The 22,796-nt window shown below is 38.5% G+C and overlaps 1 protein-coding gene across 1 annotated transcript in view; it reads right to left on the bottom strand.

The window, feature by feature from the left end:
* Positions 1–22,796, bottom strand: part of LOC100707985 (phospholipid-transporting ATPase ID) — a 45,135-nt gene extending 22,339 nt beyond the window's left edge. Inside the window, exons 1-3 of the mRNA XM_005451444.4 lie at positions 22,493–22,796; positions 3,621–3,711; positions 1,708–1,766 (exon numbers count right to left, since the gene is read on the bottom strand). Coding sequence (XP_005451501.1) covers positions 1,708–1,766; positions 3,621–3,663 — 102 coding nt within the window. The 5' untranslated portion in view covers positions 3,664–3,711; positions 22,493–22,796. The remainder of the gene's footprint in view (positions 1–1,707; positions 1,767–3,620; positions 3,712–22,492) is intronic.

Raw genomic sequence — 22,796 nt, 5'->3', positions numbered from 1 at the left:
ACAACCCTCTATGAGCAAGGACTTTGTGACGGTCGGAAGAAAAATCTCCCTTTTAACAGGAAGAAGTCTCCAGCAGAACCAGGTTCAGGGAGGGGCAGACATCTGCCGCTACTGGTTGGAGGGTGATGGGAAAGAGAAAAGAAAAAAAAGAGCATTCAGAAACAGGACAAAACACAGACTAAGGGAATGAATGTAATTACATGTTTGCAGTGGTATATACAAACACATGGTGAATGGTTCACTGCTTAAATGGTTTCTTACCATGTTTTCGTCTATGCGATTACAGTCATCTGTGATTAAGTAGCAGCATACACACAGTAATTTACTTATTAGTGAAAGTGACGTGACTGAGGCTGAAAGCAGAGGTTCAACAAATAAAATAGAAAAGTGCTTGAGCTTCTATCACTGGTAAAAACATATTCCTTAGCTGCTTAATGGCTATAAACTTTAGTGTATTAAACAAACAATTAACCTGTTTGTGGCATAAACCACTTTCAGTGTTTCTCAATTTACATTTTTTGTAGATATTTTTAGGTCGTTGTTGGACAATGTCTCACAGATAATTGTGAAAGACGATTCCCCGAAAGTGACTGTACATTTCCTAGGAGCATCTCTCAGATTAAGTAAAATGAACCCATTTAAATCTGTTTGAACCAAAATACATACACAGGGTTAATACTCTGGGTTATTCTCAGACTGGGTTAAATATCCTCAGAGAAGTCTTTGTCTACGGGTTAATCAGATCAGAATCTGTAATGAAACTCCTTCTTAAGTATCACAGGGTTTTTCTAATGAATGTTATGTGACTCTTCTGAGGTCCCTACAGATATCTGAAAGCGTGAGAGGCATTTTGTCCGCACCAGGTGGATGTTATCAGGAGGTTGAAAGCCCCACCGCCTCGCCGGACTGCAGCTCACGTGTCACGCTATCTCTGCATTTCTTCCCTAACAACAACCACCCACACGCTTGAAAGTTTGTTTTGACTGCTAAACGTACAAGTACGGAAACAGAGGAAATGACTGTTTATGTCTGTTTTCATTTATTTGCTAATGGCTGTGTCCTCTTTAAGCTGAATGTTAGCGTACAGCTAACGCACAGCTTAGCGTTAACAACATCTATTTCAATATCTAGCGCAAGAGCCTTTTGAACATTTAATTATTCACTAATTTTTATTATTTTTATGATTTATTTTTCTTTTTAAGTAACAGCATCCTCCATAAAGAGGATCCTAAATTCTAAAAGAACACATTTTATATGATGTCTGCTTTGGATACATTTTAATGATTACATTCACAAGACTAAAGAACTTCTCCTTGTTCGTATTTTGGTTTTTAAAGCGTAACATTTATTGATACACTGGTTTGGCCTTGACAGCAGCAACTCGGAGCAGAAAATGAAGGCATTTACTCAACAGCAACCTCAGCTCTTTGGTTTTGGCTGACAGCCCGTCTCTTGATAAGATCCAGACACACATAAACCTAGACACAGCTCCAAGGAGGGTTTTTTTCTGCTGTTAATATCGAGACTGACAAAAATTGTGTTTAACAGTGTTTTGTCTAAAAGATACGTGGGCGACAACATCCCCTGTTGATCTCCATCTCTATTTTAGTCACGTTTGTAATGGACAATAGAATTTCACTTTGATGAACTGTGAGTGGAAAACTCACCAATAACACAAACGCAGTGTATCCTCTATTCAGCACTTACCGCATATTTAAAGGAGAGATTGTACTCGCGGTCGTTTGCTCTGATTTTCCTTTCCAGCTCTGCAAAACAAAAGACAAAAATGAAAAAACAAAAAGCATGACCATAACTGATTTGTATTTAAATGTTTCTTAACTGTGAGTAGAGTTTTATCTTTTTCTGGCATGAAAACAATAAAAAAAAATTAAAAACTGTGTAGAAACTATAAATGCTGTAAATCTGTGATATGCAAATAGCAGTGATCCCCACCCCCCACTGGTATTTTGACTTGTCAACAATGCAATAGGGCCTTATTTAATGATGAACTGCTTTAGTGCTAAATTTAGAAATTCTTTCAAAGTCAGTTACACAGTATAACTTGTTATAGAAAAACTAACTTTTATGCCCTGTTTTTACCCCTTTTTATTTTGTTATGATGAATGTCTGTAAAATTGGAGGCAGGTGCTTTGGAGTCTGACCTGAACCCCACTGGAACCTATTTTATGCTGAATTGGTGCTTTTGGTGGTCCAACACCAGTTCTGTCCTCATGCCATAATGGAACCAGTCCATATTTCAACAGGTTTGCAGCATTTTATAGCACTTCCTAATCTTTGCCAATTTAGGAGGGGAAAAATAGTGAACTGAATCTGTGAGCTGCATCCACCCAGTCTTCTGTATGCTTGTCAATAACCCAGCTTCCTATTGGCCTGCCCCGAAGCTAATTGAATAAACAGTCTCGGGACCTGTTTATCTCTGTCAGTGACTCAATTAGGGTTCACCAGAAAGATCTGCTCTAAAGCAAGTTGGACATAGCTGGGCTATTTTTGAGTTTACTGGCTCGAGTATGCAATAGTAGTTATCAATTTCTTAGTAAATCCAAGCTTTCTGCTTGGATATTAATGTCTATACTCCACATTTGTCCGCACAGTCTACACTACACAAATGGACAAAAGAGTGCCACTTACTTCAGTCAGACCAGTGAGATTATTTTAGAGACTGAAAGCTCTCTGAGGTAAATAGCACTAAAACATTACACAGTTTTCTAAATGTGCCATTATGCTGCGAGCATAAAACAGACCAGGCAGCAAATTAGGACCAAGCATAAAAGTATATTTTACTTCCTCATTACAACTGTCACTACTCTAATTTTACTGCATGCATTCATTGATATCACTAACATCTTACTTGGTTATCTTTCTCACCAGCTTGTTTGTTTACTGTACATTTTATACATATCTCCGTACAATTTTTCAATTTTTCTATACATATTCTGTACATTGTTACCTGTATATACCTGTATATACGAACTTCGGTTGCTTATGTTTATAGGACCACCTTGGACACAAGGTGGTCCTTCCTTTTATATTTTATTTTCCCTTGCTGTGAGAGCTCCGTAACACCGAAATTTCTCATCCGTGGGATAATAACGGTTTATTCTATTCTATTCTATGCCAAAGAAATTTCTTTGTACTGAAAACATGTAGAGAAATTTATTAGTTAAAATGTATTTTAAAGTGAAACCTTCAACCTAACTCCAGTATCATTTGTGAGACTGAAATCTCTGGCTTTTGGCTTAACATACCTCACTAACCCGTTACTCTTGCTTCCCTGACACTAACAAAAACAATCCCAGGTCATCAGCTGGAGTTCTGGAGCTTTCACTTACTGCCAAGTTTTTCTCTGCTGATGAAATAAAGTTGCTGTCGAAATGTTGTCAAGCACTGTATTTAAAACAACAATAATGTTTAGAACTCTAAATATTAGAATTATTTAAATGCTATTATAAAAACTAAATCTGCAGAGGAAGCTCTTCCAAAGCTTTAGGCTGAGACTGTTTTTCGTTTTATTTTTTCAGGAATGTCAGTAGTGAAAATACAGATGGTAAATATTATGGCGATCCGCTGATATTAATAAACTAAACCTGCTCAAACCTTACCCCTCTCTTTCTTCCTGACACAGTCCAGCCCAAAGAATGACATCTTCTTTTCCTCTTCTTCCTCCTCCTGCTATCTGCCCATCATACCGATCTGTTAAGATCAAGAGAAAACGTCATAATGTGACTTAACAAAGGATACAAATGAGTAACTAATTATCTCCCTTACAGGGAAATAAATTCACTCTTGAATATATTACTGCCTTTCTCCTGGAAACTAAGAGTTGAAACGTCAGTGCTGTTAAAGTAGGAACTGCCGCCAGCTGTCATTAGAGCATTTTCCCGTAATGTGCTCTATGAGGTAATCGTTCCTCAAAATGCTCTTTAAAAGGCACTTTTGTTTCTTACCGGAAACAATTTTCAAGCCAGGGAGAGAAGGTTTAGACATCTAAATGGAAGGTGTGTTAGGAAATGGTTACTATATAGGGAAGAAAACTGACAAAACACAGCTCTTAGGCTATCTAATCAAGGAAAAGACATCTTTTTTGTGCCAAAACCCCTTGCTCTAGGTCTACATCAGGCCTCTTGATACGTTTCCCATGTTGGGCAGACTGACTCAGAGGGACACTCCCCTCTTACGCCACAAATCCACTTCTTCTTTTCTCACCCAGGGCAGGAAGAGGGCAGAGCCAGGAGCCACATCTGGATCTAGAATCTGTCTCCGCCAAGTGAGGAACACCATGTGTAGCTGTTAATGCCAAATGCCAAACCTAACCACACCGATTATGTAAGAGGATACACAAATCCCTTTAAACCAGTAACTTGTCAAAATGGATTTAGTGCAACATAAATAGACAAATTTTATATGCAACAAGAATGATATGTCATTACTGCATCATAGAAAATTATGTAGATTTAAAAAGGGTTTGCTGCTATAACAAAAAGGTGTTTGAAATTCTGGTGGCAGCACATGGCACAATTTTAAACTCATTGAAAGAAAATTATAATTAGGATTTAATATTATTTGATCAACAGCAAATGCGTAAAACTCTAGGAATGTTTCAATAAATTTAACATCTCAAAATGAATTGCAAACTTGTAAGAGAGAAGCATGATTACAGAAGTCGAGATTATTACCTCTGCCAAAGAGCTGAGGTTAGGGTTGGTCGGTAGGGTTGGTTGGTTGGTTGGGTTAGGGTATGGGTAAAACTCTAGAGATTTTTCAATAAATTTAACATCCCCAAAATAATTGCAAACTTGTAAGAGAGAATCATGATTACAGAAGTCAAGATTATTACCTCTACCAAAGAGGTGAGATAATAAGGTTGGTTGGTTGGCCCATCTCAGGGGTGATTAACTTTTAAAGTCGATCTTGATCTAGATTCAGGAAGGTCTGGAAAAGTTTTATTACCTTGGCAACGCAGGTGAAAATTTTCCATCAAATCCTCATAATTTAAATAAATAAATATTAAATAAAAATACTGACTTCTAATGGAATAGTTTTGCATTTTCCATATATTTATATATTTTGTTATCTTTGTTCTTTTTAAACATGCTTTAAGAAGTTTATAATGCAGTAAAAATACAGCTCTTTGGTGTCAACTGAAAGAAAAGCAGATGTGAAATGCAAAAGTTAGATCTGTGAAATCTGTAATGGGATATTTAGAGTCCCTTTTTGCAAGTATCAAGTCCCAAATATTGCCAATACAAACAAAGGCAATAGAACTTTAAGCATGGTTTTAAAGATAAGAGTAATTTTGGTAGTTTGATGTTATTTGACTTTAAAGACGCAGTCATAGGTCCAAAGTAAAGTGATATTTAGAACCCCCATTTATCATTTCCTGACATTGCCCGCTAACATTTTTTCTAAATATTGTTTGATGTGACATTTAAACTCTCAAAATGCTGAAACAATCTTAAAAAGACGGGATTTTAAACATACAACTTGATGCAGGTTAAAAAATGTTATGTGGAAACATCTCATACAGTAGAAGGACCCATCATATCAGTTACACAGGAAATTATGCAACTGCATTTCTATAAGCAGCAGTAGGAATCATAGAGACAGTCATGATGACTGTTATCAGCTATCTCACAGCCCTGTTTATGGTAGAACTGGTGTTTGTCAAAAGTAAGGCGGCATTTGCCAGAAATGTTTTGCCTTCTCTCCCTTCTCAATGTTGGGCTGCATTGCTGTGAGGATGTTGTGTTTTAATGCACTAAATAAGAAGAAATCTGCTGATGTTAAAAAGCAAATATACAGCTTGTTGTGTAGTGTTGACGTGTGACAGCGACAAGACTGACTCCCCCACACATACAGTGCACAAAAGGTTCAAGAAATGTACAAGAAAAGAGCATAAATGTGGTCATGAGAGAGAAACAAGTGTGTGTGTGTCACAAAAGTAGTTGTGGTTTTTGAATCCCGCCTCTCAGCTTTGGTTGCCAAGGTGACATCAGCATTGGAGCTATAAATATCAACCATATGAGTTTGTTGAAGAATGTGAGGAAAGTCTGGAAATACATACATACAGAACACACACAAACACACACACACAAAGACAGTAATACAGTCGGGGTTGGGCAATTTAACATAACGAAATACAGTGTTCACATCTTTTTATTTTCTTAGCTAATGTAACATAAAAACCATTTGTAAACTATTTATTTACTGATTGAATAAAAGCTCTAACACCTCTAATATTATCACAGGATTTTCTGTAGTGTTAACAATCACAAGATTGTGATTTCTCAGTGTGACCCCTCTGACCCCAATTCTTCACAAAGGAAGGTGTCAGGAAGTGGCTGATGTGCAAAACTATCTTGATAAAAATTTACATTTCAGTTTTGATCAGGTAGCCGCCCATCATGTTGTACTTTTATATGACAACAATAATGACTTCAGCAGCATGCATGCTGGGAAATATATGAAAAGATAAGTAAAAAAAATCCACCGGATACTTATGCAATGCATTGTGAAACATATTTTCATCCCCAAGCATCGCACGCTGATGCTTTGTTAGAGGCATCGCAACAAAAAGCATCAGATGTCCTTCGGCTTTGGTGATTCGTAGCACCATGAGAAGCAATATTTGATGCTGTGAGCTAGTGGTCTGTTTTAAGAAGCCAGGGCCTCAGTTTTCACCCAGATTTGGAGTTTTGTGTTCTCACCTTGGTTTATGATACTTTTAATTTTGCTTTTGCTTGCTGGTTATAGTTACATACCTAAAGCAACTCGGTGTTAGTGCGTCAGGTGCATGATAACAAAGCAATCTGGATTAATCTATTCCCCTTTTACAAGATTACCCTGCAGATTAATGTTGCACATTTTAATTGTGATGTCCTTAAAGGTTCTCATATGTGACAAGTCTCATGGCACTGAGGTGATACTGATAAAACAGAATTATTCAAATGAGAGTGCGGTAGAAAGACGAAATTAGACAATGAAATTATTTGGACGAACTTAAATCTGAATGTTTTCACATGAGGCCGTTTTTCCCACTCTACATTTGGATAGTCTCCCAGGCTGGTTTATTTATTTTTTTCATCCATCTAAGACAAAAACATGGCTGATTTACACTTTAAAAATATGGTCACTGCTGGTCTTCAGTGTCATTCACCTGTCTCGAGTCTTGAGTCACAGTGTCTGGCAAACTACCTCCATTAACTTGGATTATAGCTCATGGTAATAGACCTTGTTCTGTTCTGTAGGTCCACTGCAACCTGTTGGATCACTCTAAGCAGAACTTGATTCATTTTAGAAAGAGTAGTTGTGCCTCCTTTTACACACACAACCTTGCTACAACCACAAATGATATATCTCATTCTATGGAAAACACTGTAGGGCAGCACTCGAGCACCTAAATCTGGAAGGTCTGTTAATGCATACTTGTATGTTCATTAATACGCACTGTCCTAAATAAATAAATACATAAGTGAGCATAAATGGAGTAACTTTTTTTAATGGAAGGTAAATTTAAATACGACTTTTCAGATAATTCAACAAATATCAGCAAACACACAAATGGTTTCTGCACAGTTTGCCACAAAATGTGTCTGCTAGCTAATGCAAAGGTTTAGTATTTCTCAGGGACAGAAAAAAGCTTAATGAGCAACACAGAGACAGAGAAAGACGTGAGAAAGACAGAACAGGAGAGGAAAATGAAGGGAGGTGAAGACTTTCATTTTTTTAGAGTGCATATTTAAATTTACATGCACTGTCCTAATGCATTTATTGTCAAATCAAATATTGGATCTATATATGATGTGCTGCTGTTCTTGTTCAAATTTACTGCAAAACAAACTGAAGTACACTCATTCTGTGTTTTTCAAATGTTAAATGAAAATACGGTTCTAGGCAGTCTGGGACAGTTTAATCCAGGCTAAACTTGGTAGTTTGTAGCACTGTGGTAATAATGCTCTGTAATGCAGTGGTACAGACCAAGCTGTGGTTTTCATGGTAGATGTCACGCACACCAAGGGTAGCAGACATTTATATTTTAGGTGATATTGATTAGATTCGCTCACTGAATTCTATCTGTTATTCTAGCTTTAGGGATATCTGCAGTTTTGGAAATCAGGCATGTAGCTTGTGACATGTCTGGTCATATCGTGTGGAAAAATCCACAAAGAGCAGTGAATCTCGGAATAGCAGCACAGGTCAACGGATCACAGCCTGTACACAAAGAACAATCTACTGGAGCTCACAAAATGAATTATGTCACTTATTTATAAATAATTCTTTAACCCCACGGTGGACCGCTACGTTTGCCCAACTTCCAAATCCCACTTTAAACCCTGCTTATAATCTTATTTTTAAGAAGAATTTGATAAGAAATTTTATGGTGGAAATGGTACACCGGAGCACTGAAGTGAAAACTGGGTTTGACGCATTGCCCAACTAAAGTCAACAGAGCTTACTTGCTTTGTAATCAATGATAGATTACGAAACAACACTATCAGGACTCACTTTCACTGAGATAAGAGACTAGTTTCGTTTGATGGAACAAGTAAGGTTTCTAAGAAAACTTGTTGTCTGTGAAGGTTCTCAGGCATCCAGGTCATCCAAGCGCCTGAAAAGTTTCATGTAACTTAAAGAAGTTACGCTTTTATTCCCAGCTCCTTAGACAAGGAAACTTGTTATGTCGTTATTTACCCCCCCAAAAAATACCAGGAAGCCCGAGTTTCTCCATGTGTGCAGCTGTGGAGAAACACAAACGCTTATGTACACTTATAATGTTCTCCCTTTAAATGTTCCAAAAGGTTGATTCTGCTCATCTGGACGTAGCGTTTTCAGTGGGAGAAACGTTTCGTCACCCATCCAAGTGACTTCTTCAGTCTCAGCTGACTGCAGGTTTCCCCAACCTTATAAACAGTACATTTGCACAATAACTCAAACCAGCCTACTGAAGGAACAATGTCTGTGAGGTCTGAGAAATGTTTCTCCCACTGAAAATGCTACATCCAGATGAACAGAATCAACCTTTTGGGATTTACTTACTTGGATGATTGAGCATGCATCAAGACCCCTTGAATGCTGGGAAACAAATCCCTCATTCATTCACTAAGTGACTCAGTTGGATAAAAAAATCAGTCTACTCTGCAGACAAACACAGAAGTCATGTGAGTCGACAGTGAGAGGCATGTCCAGCCTGGTGTAAGAGGAAAAAAGTGGCATTTTATTCCTCTGCAGCCATCAGGACGACTTAACAAGATTTAAAATGTCAAACGCCGTGGATTGTTCAAGTTTCTCTGATCCATGCAATCGGTTTTGGCAGACTGTGACTTTGCAAGTTTTACTGCTGCGCTGACACACCACAAAGACCAAACTGATTCCACTGAATAAGTTATGGATGGTCTGAGAGATTTACCAGCTGTTTTAGCTTAGAATGTCGCTGAGAACTGATAAATTACAACGTACAAGTACTGTTAACAAAATATAATTAACCTTACTTGTACTCTGTAAACTGTTCATTTTTTAAGATTATTACTGCAGATTTTCTTAATCTAGGCACTGGGAAATGAGTCACAGGATAAATATAAGGGTTTCTCCTACAACTATACACACCTGTATTGAATTAGTGATAAATTTAGAGTGAATTTTCTGGTGAATTATTTTATATATTAACTTTTTCTGATCTTTAAAAGAGATCTGGCACCAATATGATGTTTCATAAACTTAATTTTTTATGTAGTGACGCATAATGTTTCTGTATTATTGTGCAGCAATATCAGAAGCATATTCAAGAACTGCAAAGAGCTTCACTGGTATAAAAGTACAAAAACAAATTTTAAGTGCATTTTGGTCCTGACATTGAACGATCAGCTGGCAGCATTCCAGTATCAGCACAGGAGAATGTGTTTGTATCGTGTTTGCTTTTAATTTTAAGAGCAGACTTATCAGCATATCCTTATCCTGTGTTAGGTTATATGCAAAGAAACCTGTGCAGCCATCACTGCTGCACAAAAATCTTTGCATTTAGTTTTGACTACGTCTTGTAAATTCTTAAAGAAAGGCCCAAAGGTATTATATACACACCTCCTTTTTCCAGAGGAGCACAACATTTTCCTACCTTCACTTCTTATGTAATCACAGTTTCATGGAGATATTATAGTGGTTATAGTTTTGCAGAATATTTTTGAATGTAAGGTTGCAGATTTTCCATGTTTTTTATGGATCCTGTGAAGCACCTGGCATCCACTTTGTTATGTGTATTTTGTTATATGACACATAAACAAAACCAAACATTCTTTTGCGTTTAGTTATGTAATTCAACTAGCAGGCTCATGAAACATGCTCGAGTTGTGTAATCTCTTACTGTAAATATCACATGTTCACTCACTGATAAATCATATCAAGCACAAGAAGAGTCTGATAATTGCTTTTTATACTGTACAGTGCAGATATGCAAGCCAATAGTCTCCTGGTCGCTGAAATTTCAGGTACACGGGGGCATGGACTGCGAAAAGCTTAGCTATGAAGGCAAATTCTTACAAACTGAATAACACAAATCAAGAACAAATCTTTCAAATCCTTTAAAAATTAATCTGTCAACAAAGCCAACCAAAGAGTCGAAAAGTCAAACATCCTTAAAAACTACATTTCACATTGGGGTGGATGAAGACTTCCTCCAGTTATGGTACTTGTGCTGTTTTAATAATTTTGAGACACAAACTGCTTCACGTTTGGCTTTAAAACCAAAGTGGAAAAGAGATAAGTGGGTCAAGGGGAGACTGAATATAAACATACTGTGGTTTAAATAAAACCACTTTCACAGATGAATGCACTACTTATTGTCTGTTTCTTTTTTAATTATCTTCAACGTGCACACAAAAACTCAAGAATCGTTTACACTTCATCATCATTAACAAAACTGCTACCTGCCTAATTTTAATTTACAATAAAACTTTTGCTAAACTTAATTTTATCCCAACCTTCATCAGATCTTCCCACTAAAATCTTCCAACACAGACCCATACATATATAACGCACAACAGATTTATGCATCTACAACACACAAACACGCACATGCACACTTTCTCTGTGCAGTTCTCCTCTTTAAAGTGTAACAAACACCATCATCATGCAAACAAAGGTGTGTAAGAGTATCCAAGTTGTCAGAGTCACCTGTGGCCGGTCAGAGGTCACACAAATGAAAGGCTGTCTTGTCCAATCGGTGATCTCTGGTTTCTGAGCTGAACAGAGCTCTATTATCAAAACTGACTGCTTGATTGCAGCTGAAAGAAAGACCCTTTTCCTCTGTGTGCATGAATCCAAATTAAAGAAAAGCTCCCTTTGTATTTGTCCAGTTTGACAAAGGATGGTTTTCTACTACTTAAGGCTAACAAAGCAATCAAATGGCTAATTACGAAAGCAACCTGTGGATTAACAAAGGTGGTGTCTTAGTTTAAAACTTCAAAACATGTTTTTTAAAGGTTAGCGGAAACCAAAGAATTCCCAAGATAACATACGCCAGGCTTAAAATGCATTTCAGCTTAATTGAAGCGCCGTGGTTATAATATTTATGTCAAATTGATAAAGCTTCAGTAAAAGCTCTCCAATAAGCCATAAACATATCGTAAACATCATACGACATTGCCATCCTGAAATAGACATCGACTCTGCACACAGTGATGTACTGAGACGCAGATGAGAGCTGTTGCAAAACAGTTTCCATAGAACAGCCAATCAGACGATGACCTGCAGTAACAGATAAGCCAATGAGCACAGCTGCTGTTTTTTCAGAGCCCTAAGCATGTTCCCTCAGTGTGTGTTTTGTCTAATAGCAAACAGAGCTTTGGATAAATGGGCCCTGTTTTCACTGTGGAGAAAAGGTGTGTGTAGAGAAGAAGGAAACATTTAGAAAAGTTTCAGCAGTGGAAAACTCTCAATGGCTATTAATTGTTATCACAAGTTTAAGAGCTTCTCAGTCAAAGGCTAAAGGAATATAATTGTTTGTCAGATGTTTCTGTGTCTCACAGTAACGCACAAGATAGACTTTGGTGGCGGTACTTCACACAACACACTACTGTTTAAAAGAGCTACAATGTCTCTAAAACAGAGACATTAAAGATTAAATGAAGAATGTTGGACTATTTTGCACTTTGTTTGACTAATTTACATCCAAACTCTTCTTAGCTTTATATACTAGTGTATCCATAGTGGTTGAGACGTTTGCCTAATAAGCAGAGGATCCCAGCATCTGGTGTAAAAATCGGACAAATCAAAAGTGTGGAGTTACGCTATGAAGACCCCATGTGTATGAAGAAGATGTTGAAAGTAGCTGTTAGATTTATACACCAATAAGAAAGGAGTGTGCTTTTGGTTAAAATGCATCCCATTGCAAGAGTAACGCTGACTGATGAAAAATGATGCGTTGGAAGTGACAGAGCCTTCTCACGAATATTATAATCAAGTGACACTTTGCCACACCAGTAGTTTGACAACACTGCATTATCTGACACACAGCCCTGAACAGTGATGTGTGAGATGCCTGAGACTTCCTACATCAGCTCCTCTGAACAAACCAAACTTAGTTTAGTTAGTTCCCACAGAAAACATCGTGCAACTCTTCCTCTAATCGCCGCATGGTAGTGGTTTCATTTCAACAAAGTGAAACAAAACAAAAAAACCCAGCAGACTTTTGATGAGACTGGAGTTCAGCTCTTGTTCTGGGTTATGTTTAAGTTTTGCTTTCACTCACTGTTTTACTTTAGTGACTTCCTACCTGATTATGTTTCGGCACCAAAAATACTTTAAGGATCTGGAAAGCTCACAGAACAAAAGATGAACAAAATAATGCTTAAACCATGCCTACACATCATAAGAGCAGGACACACAAAAAAAACTTTTGGATTGTTTTCTGGGGGGAAGACTAGTTTGCTTCGTACGCTGGACGAATTCAGACATAGTAAAGATGCACAAAATGACTACAAGAAGTCAATTGGTTTCTCATAATTGATGCAGTTGTTTTGGGTGTTTGCGGTTATTTTTTCCCCACCTATGTATTTTTTATCAGTCATCTCTCTGAAGTTGTTTTTGATTTTTGTCTTCTTATGTTTTACTGCTTTTTGTCTCTTTGAGGTTATTTAAATCTTTGAAATGACAGCACAGATAATGGTGAATTATCTTTGCAGTCATTTCTCACCTCTTTGTATTATCTTCTGGCTATATTTGTAGTAGCTTTGGTGTCATCGTGTTCAGTTTGCATCTCGTTTTACTCTGAGCTCTGTGACTTTCTAAAAGAAAGTCACTGTGAATAATAATCTCGGAGTGATTAACAGAAAAACTGAAAATTTTCATTGGTGATCCTGGTTTTCAGGGTTCAGCATTCCCAACCCTCCACCCTAAGTTTTCTGCTGTGTCTCTATCAGCAAGTACTTGTGTTATCTGGCTTCTTGCTAATAATAGCTCCCCTACAGTCTGAATGTTTCAGTACCCTTCAGCCTTTTGAGGAAAGCAGAGCTACAACATATAATTGAGTCAAAAATTAGTCAATAACCTAAAACTATTTTGGGGATTAGAAAATTATGTCTGCCTTCGTATTCATTCATTTATTCAGGGGGTATATTAGTTGGTAGGTAACTTCAGTAGATAGGCATTTTCACGCCATGGCAATACTCTGGATGGCATTACCTTGGCCTCTATTAACATCGTGAGGAATCTTGGAGACATTTTTTACCAGGACATGTCCTTCAGTGTGCATATTAAACAAATATTCATTCCATTTGTGCAATATCGCTGAAATTAGAAGCATCCTGCCTCAAAGTGGTGCTGAAAAACTAGTTCATGCATTTATTACTTCTAGGCTGGACTGCTGTAATTCGTTATTATCAGGATGTCCTAAAAACTCCTGAAAAGCCTTCAGTTAATCCAAAATGCTGCAGTGAGACCAGAAAGAAAAAGCATATTTCTCCTACACTGGCTTATCTTCATTGGTTTCCTGTTAAATTCAGAATCAAATTTAATTTTACTGAATAAGCAGGAGCCATCTTATCTTAAAGCCCTCATAGTACCATATCGTACTTCGCTCTCAGACTGCTGGTTTACTTGTGATTCCTAGAGTATTTAAAAGTAGACTGGGAGGCAGAACCTCAGGCTCCTCATTTAGAGACAGACACAGTCTCTACTTTTAAGATTAGGCTTAAAACTTTCCTTTTTGGCTACCCTGAATCCTATAGTTACACTACAGTGGGTCTCTTGTTCACTAACCTTTTTATGTGTTTATCCACCACTCTGCATTTAATCATTATTTATTATTCATCTCTGGCTTTCTTCCACAGTGTGTCTTCGTACTGTCTTCCTCCCCTCACCCCAACCAATCACAGCAAACGGCCGCCCCTCCCTGAGCCTGATTTTGCCGGTTGTTTCTTCCTGTTAAAAGGGCGTTTTTCCTTTCCAGCGTCGCCAAAGAGCTTGCTCAAGAGTTTTCTTAATTTTTTGTATTATTGCAGGGTCTTTTCCTTACTATATAAAGCACCTTGAAGCAACTGTTGTTGTGATTTGGCACTATACAAACAAAACTGAATTGAATTGAAGCAAAGCGCTTTACCAAAGCAGAACTATACAGTTCCAACTACACTGTGCAATCCTATGAAAAACTAAGTACGCCCTTACTACTTCTACAGGCATTAAGAGGGAAAGTAGCAGCCTGGTCCTGTTAATAAAATGCACTTGATTAACTGATCATCAGCAAGTGTGAACACTTCTATAACAGCCATGTATGGAGAAAACCAAACACAGGATATAAACAAAAACCCACACGCCAAGCACGGTGGTGGAGGGGTGATGATGTGCGCTTGTTCTGTAGCCACAGGACCTGGGCACCTTACAGTTATTTGACGCAACTGTGAACTTCTCTGTATACCAAAGTATTCTAAAGTCAAATATGAGATGTGATTTAAATTTTTAAGAATTCGACCTTCTCTATGTTTTCTTATTCTGTTCTTATGGCTAGAAGGAAAGGCTCCATAGTATTATGTTTTGTCTTTATAAAATCCTCCATGTTAAGATATACTCATCTGTACAAGTTGTCATTTGTGTGGAATGTTCTGAGTGCATTCTGTGACCATGGTTGGTAGATAACTTTGTTATTCTTTGTCAAATACCAGTAGTGCTGCTGCACTGTATTGTTATTTGACCCCTTTGCAAAGGCAAATTATAACCTTACAAAGACAAGCCAACTGGTTGCAGCAGATGCCGCCAACCGAGCCTGGTTCTGCCGAAGGTTTCTTCCTGTTAAAAGGGAGTTTTTGCTTCCCACTTTTACCAAAGTGCTTGGTCATAGGGAGTCATATGATTGCTGGGTTTTTCCTCTGTATGGATTGTAGCGTGTACCTTACAATATAAAGTGCCTTGAACCAACTGTTGTTGTGATTTGGTGCTGTATAAATGAACTGAATTGAACTTATTTCTGTAGATAGACATATCAGATTTCCAACAGCAAAATCTTTTCCAAAATTATGTCATGCAACAGGGCAACGATCTCACCCCGGCAAATCTACAACAGAATGACTGAAAATGAAAGGAATCAGGCTGTTGCAATGGCCCACTAACAACCCAGACCTCAGACCTCGAAAAGCTGTGGGATGTCAAGAGAACCCTCAATGAACTGAAAGAAAGAAGAGTGCGGCAAATTTCCTCCACACAAATAAGAGGCTCATAAAGTCATACAGAAAACAATTAAAGTTATGGGTGCCAGTGGTGGTGTATTTAGTGGATGTGCTTAGTTTTTCAGATGGAAAGGGAACGTTCTTTACGGGACTACATGCAGTCCCGTGAAAACATTCATTTTCTCAATTTCCAGAAAATGAGTTTAGTAAATTAATTTGGTCATATATATTTGTTACATTTTACTTCACACAGAGTTAAGGAAGCAATGTATAAATCCAGCCTGATGTTACGCTACACATGAATGATCTTAGCCTAGGGTGAAGAGTAGTGCTTATTAATTTAGTCCACTACAAGTAAGAGAAGCTGGGGGGGATATTTCTCCACAGACTTTCAGATTTCTGTCCCGAAATCTGTTGCAATAACTCAACAATTACTGGAAGCATCTTGCTAAATGCCCTCAACAGTGGAAAATGAATTCCAGTAAAAGATGACTATAAGCAAAATCAGATAAATTCTGAGTAAGTCTTAAAGACCAACACCCTTTCATGCTCCTACACACACTGACAGAGACTGCTATTTAAGTCTTTTCATTCATGAAGTTTTTAACAAAGTGATTCAACAAAGCAAATATTTGTGCATTTTTGAGAAGCCAGTCACCTCACAGTCTTTCACACAGGTCATAAAAACCAGGAGATATCAAGAGATTTATCAAAACAAAGGGATGAAGTAGTGAAAAAACAATGAGAATTTTAAAATGATTATCAATCTTTTTCCCCACTATCACTGTATATCTGCAGGAATCAGCAGGGTTTTTGGTGATTAGACTCTGAACGGTACATTTGAACCCACTTCCTGACAGAATGAAACCAAAAAAAGCTAATTAAAATGTATCTAGATCATTGAGTACAGCAGTTTGTAAAACTTTCACTCGGGCTCTGGATGTCACCTGGCCACAAGTTTTACAAACCACATGTTTAGTGAAACTGACACTGAGTTTAATGACTCTGACGCATGGTGGTCTGGATGGAGTTGCTGTAGAAAACCACTTGTTTGCTGAGTGCATGCAAACTGCTGCAGACAACTCCTAGGAAAAGTGTGAAATTGCTGTTCTTGTATGTATCAGAACTAGCAGGACTTTTGGTTACGAGTCTGAGTTGTTGAGTGACAAATATTGACTGACTGGCCAGCCAAATACAGCATTCACATTCATTTATAGTTTCATTTATAAAGAAAGAGTAAGGAAACTACATAGTGAGTGAAATTAACTGATCCCCTGCTGAATTTGTAAGAGAAATGAACAATTTTTTATGGCAGCTTAATTTCATTGGAGACAGAGAGAAAATAAAAAATTCATTTGCATGTTTTTGAGTGAATTCAGTATTTGATCCCAAAGCAAAACATGACTTAGTACTTGATAGAGAAACCCTTGCTGGCAACCACAGCGGTAATATGTTTCTTGTAGTTGGTCACCAGCCTTGCACACATCTCAGGAGAGATTTTGGCCCAATAATCTTTACAGAAACTCTTTAAAGCATTCAGGTTGCTCGTTGACAACTCAAACCTTCAGCTCCCTCCACTATAGGACTTAGGTCTGGTTCTCATCCAAGTTTTACGGTGCATGGCACCTAAATGCAGTGAAGTCACTCTGTACCCTTAACATAATGTCCCACCTCTGTGCTTGACTATGGAGATGGTGTTCTTCGGGTCATACTCATCATTTCTCTTCCTTCAAACATGGCAGGAAGAGCTGATGCCAAAGAGATTGATTTTGGTTTCATCTGACCACAGCACTTTCACCCAAGCCTTCTCTGAGTCATTTAGATGTTCACTGGCAAACTTAAGACAGGCCTTTACATGTGCCTTTTTCAGAAAGGGGACCTAGAGGTGCTGCAAGATTTTACTCCATTACAGCATATTGTGTTGCTAATGGTGTTTTTGACTTCTGGTCCCAGCTGGCTTTAGATCTTTCACAAGCTGCTCTTGTGTAGGTTTGGGTTGATTCACCACTTCCTCCTAGAAGTGCTCTTGTAACCTATTTTAGCTTCTAAAAATCAGTTATGTTTCTGTGACACAGCTTGGTCCAAAAACTTTAGTAATAAAGTTCTTTAGCCCTTTGTTACCTGCATTTCCATCATGGGCTGAAGCCATATGAAGATTAAAGACATGAAACAGCTGATCTTTTAAAAAAGGCTAGACGCTAAAACACTTGGGGAAACAACTACCTTGCTGGAAACATTCAGCAATCTCTTGCTTTAACTTCCCTTAGATGCTTATTCCTTAGCTGCAAATGTCTACAAGGGCAAGCAAACCACAAGTAACCAGACACGTGGAAATAACTGCTGGAAAGATTCATATAAAAATGTAAACCGGTGTAAATATCCAACACCAGCAGATGCATTTCTACTGTAGAAAGCTGTGCATCAAGAGATGGAAGTGTTTAATTGAATGAAATCCATCCATCCATCCATCCTCTTCTGCTTATCCAATTCAGGGTTGCGGGGGGCCTGGAGCCTATCCCAGCTTAGGGCGAGAGGAGAGGTACACCATGGACAGGTCACCAGTCTGTCGCAGGGCTACTGAGTAAAATATATGACCTAAATAAGTTTAAAAAATAAAGTAAATGCATTTTTTTATGCTATTTTCCTATTAATATGTTTTAATAATATTTTGTGTATTTAATTATCTAGGCTGCATTTGAAATTCTTTTTTAAAAAAGAAAAAGAAAAAAAAGTAACCAGAAGATGCTGAACCAAGATCAACTTCTTGGGTGGTGGCTATTGCACCGTTTCCCTGCAACCAAACCACAAACATCTTATCTGAAGATATTGGTGTCTGCAAATTCTGAGAAAATAATAATAATAATAATAATGTCAACTTTAAACATAGCGAATACTAGAAAATAGCACCTTAACAGTTTTATTTACAAGTCATTTCAATATGGGACATAGAACTTTAAGTTAGTTGTTTCATGTAGCAACACTAACTTTTTTTTTTGTTTTTTTTACCTGAATTAAAACCCTGTATTTTAATTCTGGAACAGTTCCTTTTTGCAAATAGGATTTTTTTTAAAAAAAGACTTGTACAGTGCAGCCTGAGTCAGCTTCTGGCTATTGTTTGTTAATTTCCCACTTATCTGATTTCTTTGTTCCTCGTACCGTCAGTCACGATGTGGTCAACAGACCAAAAAAAGAAAAAAAGAAAATTCAGTATAACCGGGAAATAGGTTGAATAAACAAATAACAAACTGGGTTATATGTTGGTTTATTCAAGGTTCCTGTCAGTTAATGATTAACATCACTCTCCTCGGTAGCTCTGCATGAATCTGTGATCACATTCTCATGACTGAAAACGATCACATCTCTCTGACTTACGTTTTTTCTTTTTAAAAATACAAAAAAACCTTTAAACAACATTCCTCCACCTTGAGACAACTATGCCTTTAAAAGCCTTAAAAACTGAACTGATTTGTTGCTTGTTATTTGGATAGAGGTGCATTTACAATGTAAGCGTAAGCAGTGACCTGAAAAAGACCCACTGGTGAAAGACATTAACAAAGCAAGAATGGGAAAGTGTTATGACATAAGGACACAATACAGTATCTGTGCTTTGAGCCCCGAGAGCTGCACCAAAAGACCCAAACAATTAACCTCTGAATTATTCACCTGACCTCTCAGGCCACCGAGCCACTCCCCATCTCGTCTTACATGATAAAACACTGACATTATGACTGACCTTTTAAACCTGATAAGATTCTCATTGTACCATAAAGACTCAGATGCTTTAACATTAAAGACCTTCAACATGTGACAAAATAGGTTTTCATGCATGATAAATGCATTTGCGTAAGGCTGGACATTACTGAGACCTTACGTGACCTCAGTCAAAGTTTAGTCAGGGCAGCTGACGTTCAATCACAAGTTTCACATCTCCTAACATTTTCTGATTAACCAAACAGCTTCAGTTTTCTCTTCACACAGAATCAGTTTGTAAAGTTTTTTTTTTTTTTAAAATCACACTTCCATTCATGACCACCTTGATTAACTACGGTATGTTTTGACACCAATCGTCATCACGATAGCGTCATCAGACTGTTTATAGACGCACTTCTTTGGCTCAGACAGATGTTTTTTCAGCAACTTCTAAACCTTTTGTGAAATGTTTCAACAACATTTTCTCGTCACTGTGTCAAATACAGACTTTATCCAACACTTTCAAAACTATGAAAAGAGTAAACATTTAGAATCTGTGCCAGTTTTTAAGCGGTGAACCCGCTGGTTACAAAATAGGCCTGGTTATACAGAAGTAGATGTCAAATTAACCTTAAGTCTCACCACATGTATGACCTTAACAAATCCTTTCCCAATGAAGTCTTATTTGATACAAACTGATGTTTGGTTTGTGATTAGTGGTTTCATGGAGAGCAAAATAAACAATAAAGCCTGATATGCTTTAAAAGTGTGATCATCTTGTGACTGATTGTCATCTCTCTTTTCAAAACACCAAGATGACTTTGACTAAAATACTTAGTTCAGAGCATTGGGTCAGATAACTGAGGCCTATGCAAAAGACCTTAAACCTGTTTTTTACGCCACCAGTTGGCGATAGCTGTTGTTGCAGAAACACTTCCGGCCCAATAAAAAGTCTATGAGAAAACGTCTTTCTGTCTTGACCTCCGTAAATACTTTCCTGTTAGGTTTATGGGCTCTGTCACTCATTTTTGGCCACAATGTATAAAACAATAATAATAATAATAATAATAATATCCATCCATCCATCTTCTTCTGATTATCCGGGGGCGGGTCGCGGGGCAGCAGCCCAAGCAGAGAAGCCCAGACCTCCCTCTCCTTGGGGCAGGAAGTCATCCCCAACCCAGAGTGGGCACTCCACCCTTTTCCAGTTGAGAACCACGGCCTCAGATTTGGAGGTGCTGATCCTCATTCCTGCCACTTCGCACTCGGCTGCGAACCGTTGCAGTGCGAGCTGGAGGCCACCACCCGATGAAGCCAACAGAACCACATCATCCGCGAAAGGCAGAAATGAGATTCTGAGACCACCTAAGTGAAAGCCTTCCGCCACTTGGCCTCGCCTAGAAATTCTGCCCATAAAAATTATGAACAGAATCGGTGACAATGGGCAACCCTTGCGGAGCCCATCACCCACCGGGAAGGAGTCCAACTTATTGCCGACTATGCGGACCAAGCTCTTGCAACGGTTGTATAGGGTAGCAATGGGCCAGACACCGCATACTCCCCATAATAATATGTCCATCTTATAAATCTTTGTATAACTGCGTTAGCTGTTGTATGAAACCAGCTCATTGGCTAACAGCTTGTCAATCACAATTCATTAGCCAATGAGCGTGCAATTTGACAGTCAGGCCCATCCTTCCTTGTCACATTTCTTTGGTACCAATGGCAGCCTTCAAAGATTTCAAAAACCACTGGACAACATCACACTAACTACATCCATCTTTTACACCATCTATGGTTTGAAATCAAATGAAGGCGACACCGACCATTGAACTGAGAAATCAGGCTGTTTTATACAAACAAATTTAGAAAGGCAGCGAGCTTGCCTCATGCTAAGTGCTGATCAAAGCTTTTTTAAGTTTCCTTTCCATGTAAGTGGTTACACCCTAAAACATCAGATAGGTCCACTGCTCAGTGTTGAAAGGTGTTTAAACCCTTTTGTGTGCATCTTGTATGCAGTATCAATCAAAACCACACTTTAGTTTGTCCTCATTCAAAAACTGAGACAGGATGGCTGAAATCCAGACAATCCTTTTTTACAGTCTATTTCTAAACCAATACAATAGTCCTGGTACAATTTAAACAAAACGTTAATTTGCCTGCTGTAAAAACTCCTTTTTAGTTGTTTGGGGGTTTTTTAAATGGGAACTCCATCCATTGAGCTAAATGTTGTTGATTTGGCCTTGCAGTTGTTGAGATGTTTCTGGGTGAATTTGGGAGATTCAGGTGGTAATTTATAGGGCTTAACGTCCAGTTACCTTTTTGCTACGCCTCTGTGTTTTGAACACACACCTCCTCAAAGTCACAATTAGCACTTTAAACACCTCAGTGTTTGGCTGGGAATAGAAAAGTAATGCTTCTGCACCGTAAACACAGGATGACTTCGTCGCAGTCTTCCGCTCTAGATGATGAAGAAATTACTCATCACTGACATCAGTGCTAAAACCGCAAAATGTGCTGACACACAATGTACAGCCATATCTTTTCGAATTATCAGTGTCACCACAGTTCCCAAGAACAAGAAACAATTCGTATTATACCAGGTGGTTTTTTTCTGAAACCAAAGAGGACTAAACTCGGGATCTGACAGCTGAGCAATGCTGCAGTGCTCAGACACCGTCTACAAAACAACAAATACACTCTTACGAGGAGCGCGCTGATGAAAAGTTGCCTCCTGAAACAATTTTCGGAAACAGCTTTTTGCTAAACCGACACAACACAGACGTAACCCATTGTTGTGGAAGCTTTGGCGATGACTGCTACTGCAGTGAGCAGGGGAAAAGAAAGCGAAGCCGATATTTTCCCTTTCTACACCCAAGACTGCCAAACTTTCCTCTCCCACCAAAATCTTTCCGTTACTTTTTTTGGGTTGCTTTTCCCTGGAGAGCGCAAAGGCAGGAAAGACAGTGGAGGAATAGTTCTCGCCTGTTCACTGCAGCTTCCCGTTCAGCTATCTCGCCTTTCTTCTCCATCTCTTCCCCCAAATTCATCTCAACACTTTCGAACCCCCCACCCTCCCGCGTCTCCTTGACTCCCAGACAAGGTCAGCAATTCTTGAGCAGCGACGCGGTGCTTACCGTGCGTCCTAGCTTGGTGGAGGTGCAGTCTGAGCTGTGGCTTCCCTGCCTCTTCGACAGTGAAAAAAAAGTATCCCAACTACGTGAAGAATTGAGGGCTAATGTTTTCCTTCTGTCCACCAACTCGCTCCTGCCTCATTCCCCTCCTTTTCGTACGCTCTCCCCTCCTCTACTTCCTCCTCCCTCCGTCTCCATACACTCCTCTGCGAGGGCGCACTGTTTATTCGCTCAAATTCAACTCACCAAAACACGGAAATTTACTATAACAGAAAGCTCTGAACGGAGCAGAGGCAAAGCAGCAGAC

Source organism: Oreochromis niloticus, linkage group LG12, assembly GCF_001858045.2.
Source record: "Oreochromis niloticus isolate F11D_XX linkage group LG12, O_niloticus_UMD_NMBU, whole genome shotgun sequence".
NCBI classification, from domain to species: domain Eukaryota; kingdom Metazoa; phylum Chordata; class Actinopteri; order Cichliformes; family Cichlidae; genus Oreochromis; species Oreochromis niloticus.
Note: the sequence above shows the minus strand (reverse complement) of the source record. Positions and strands in the feature narration are given on the sequence as shown.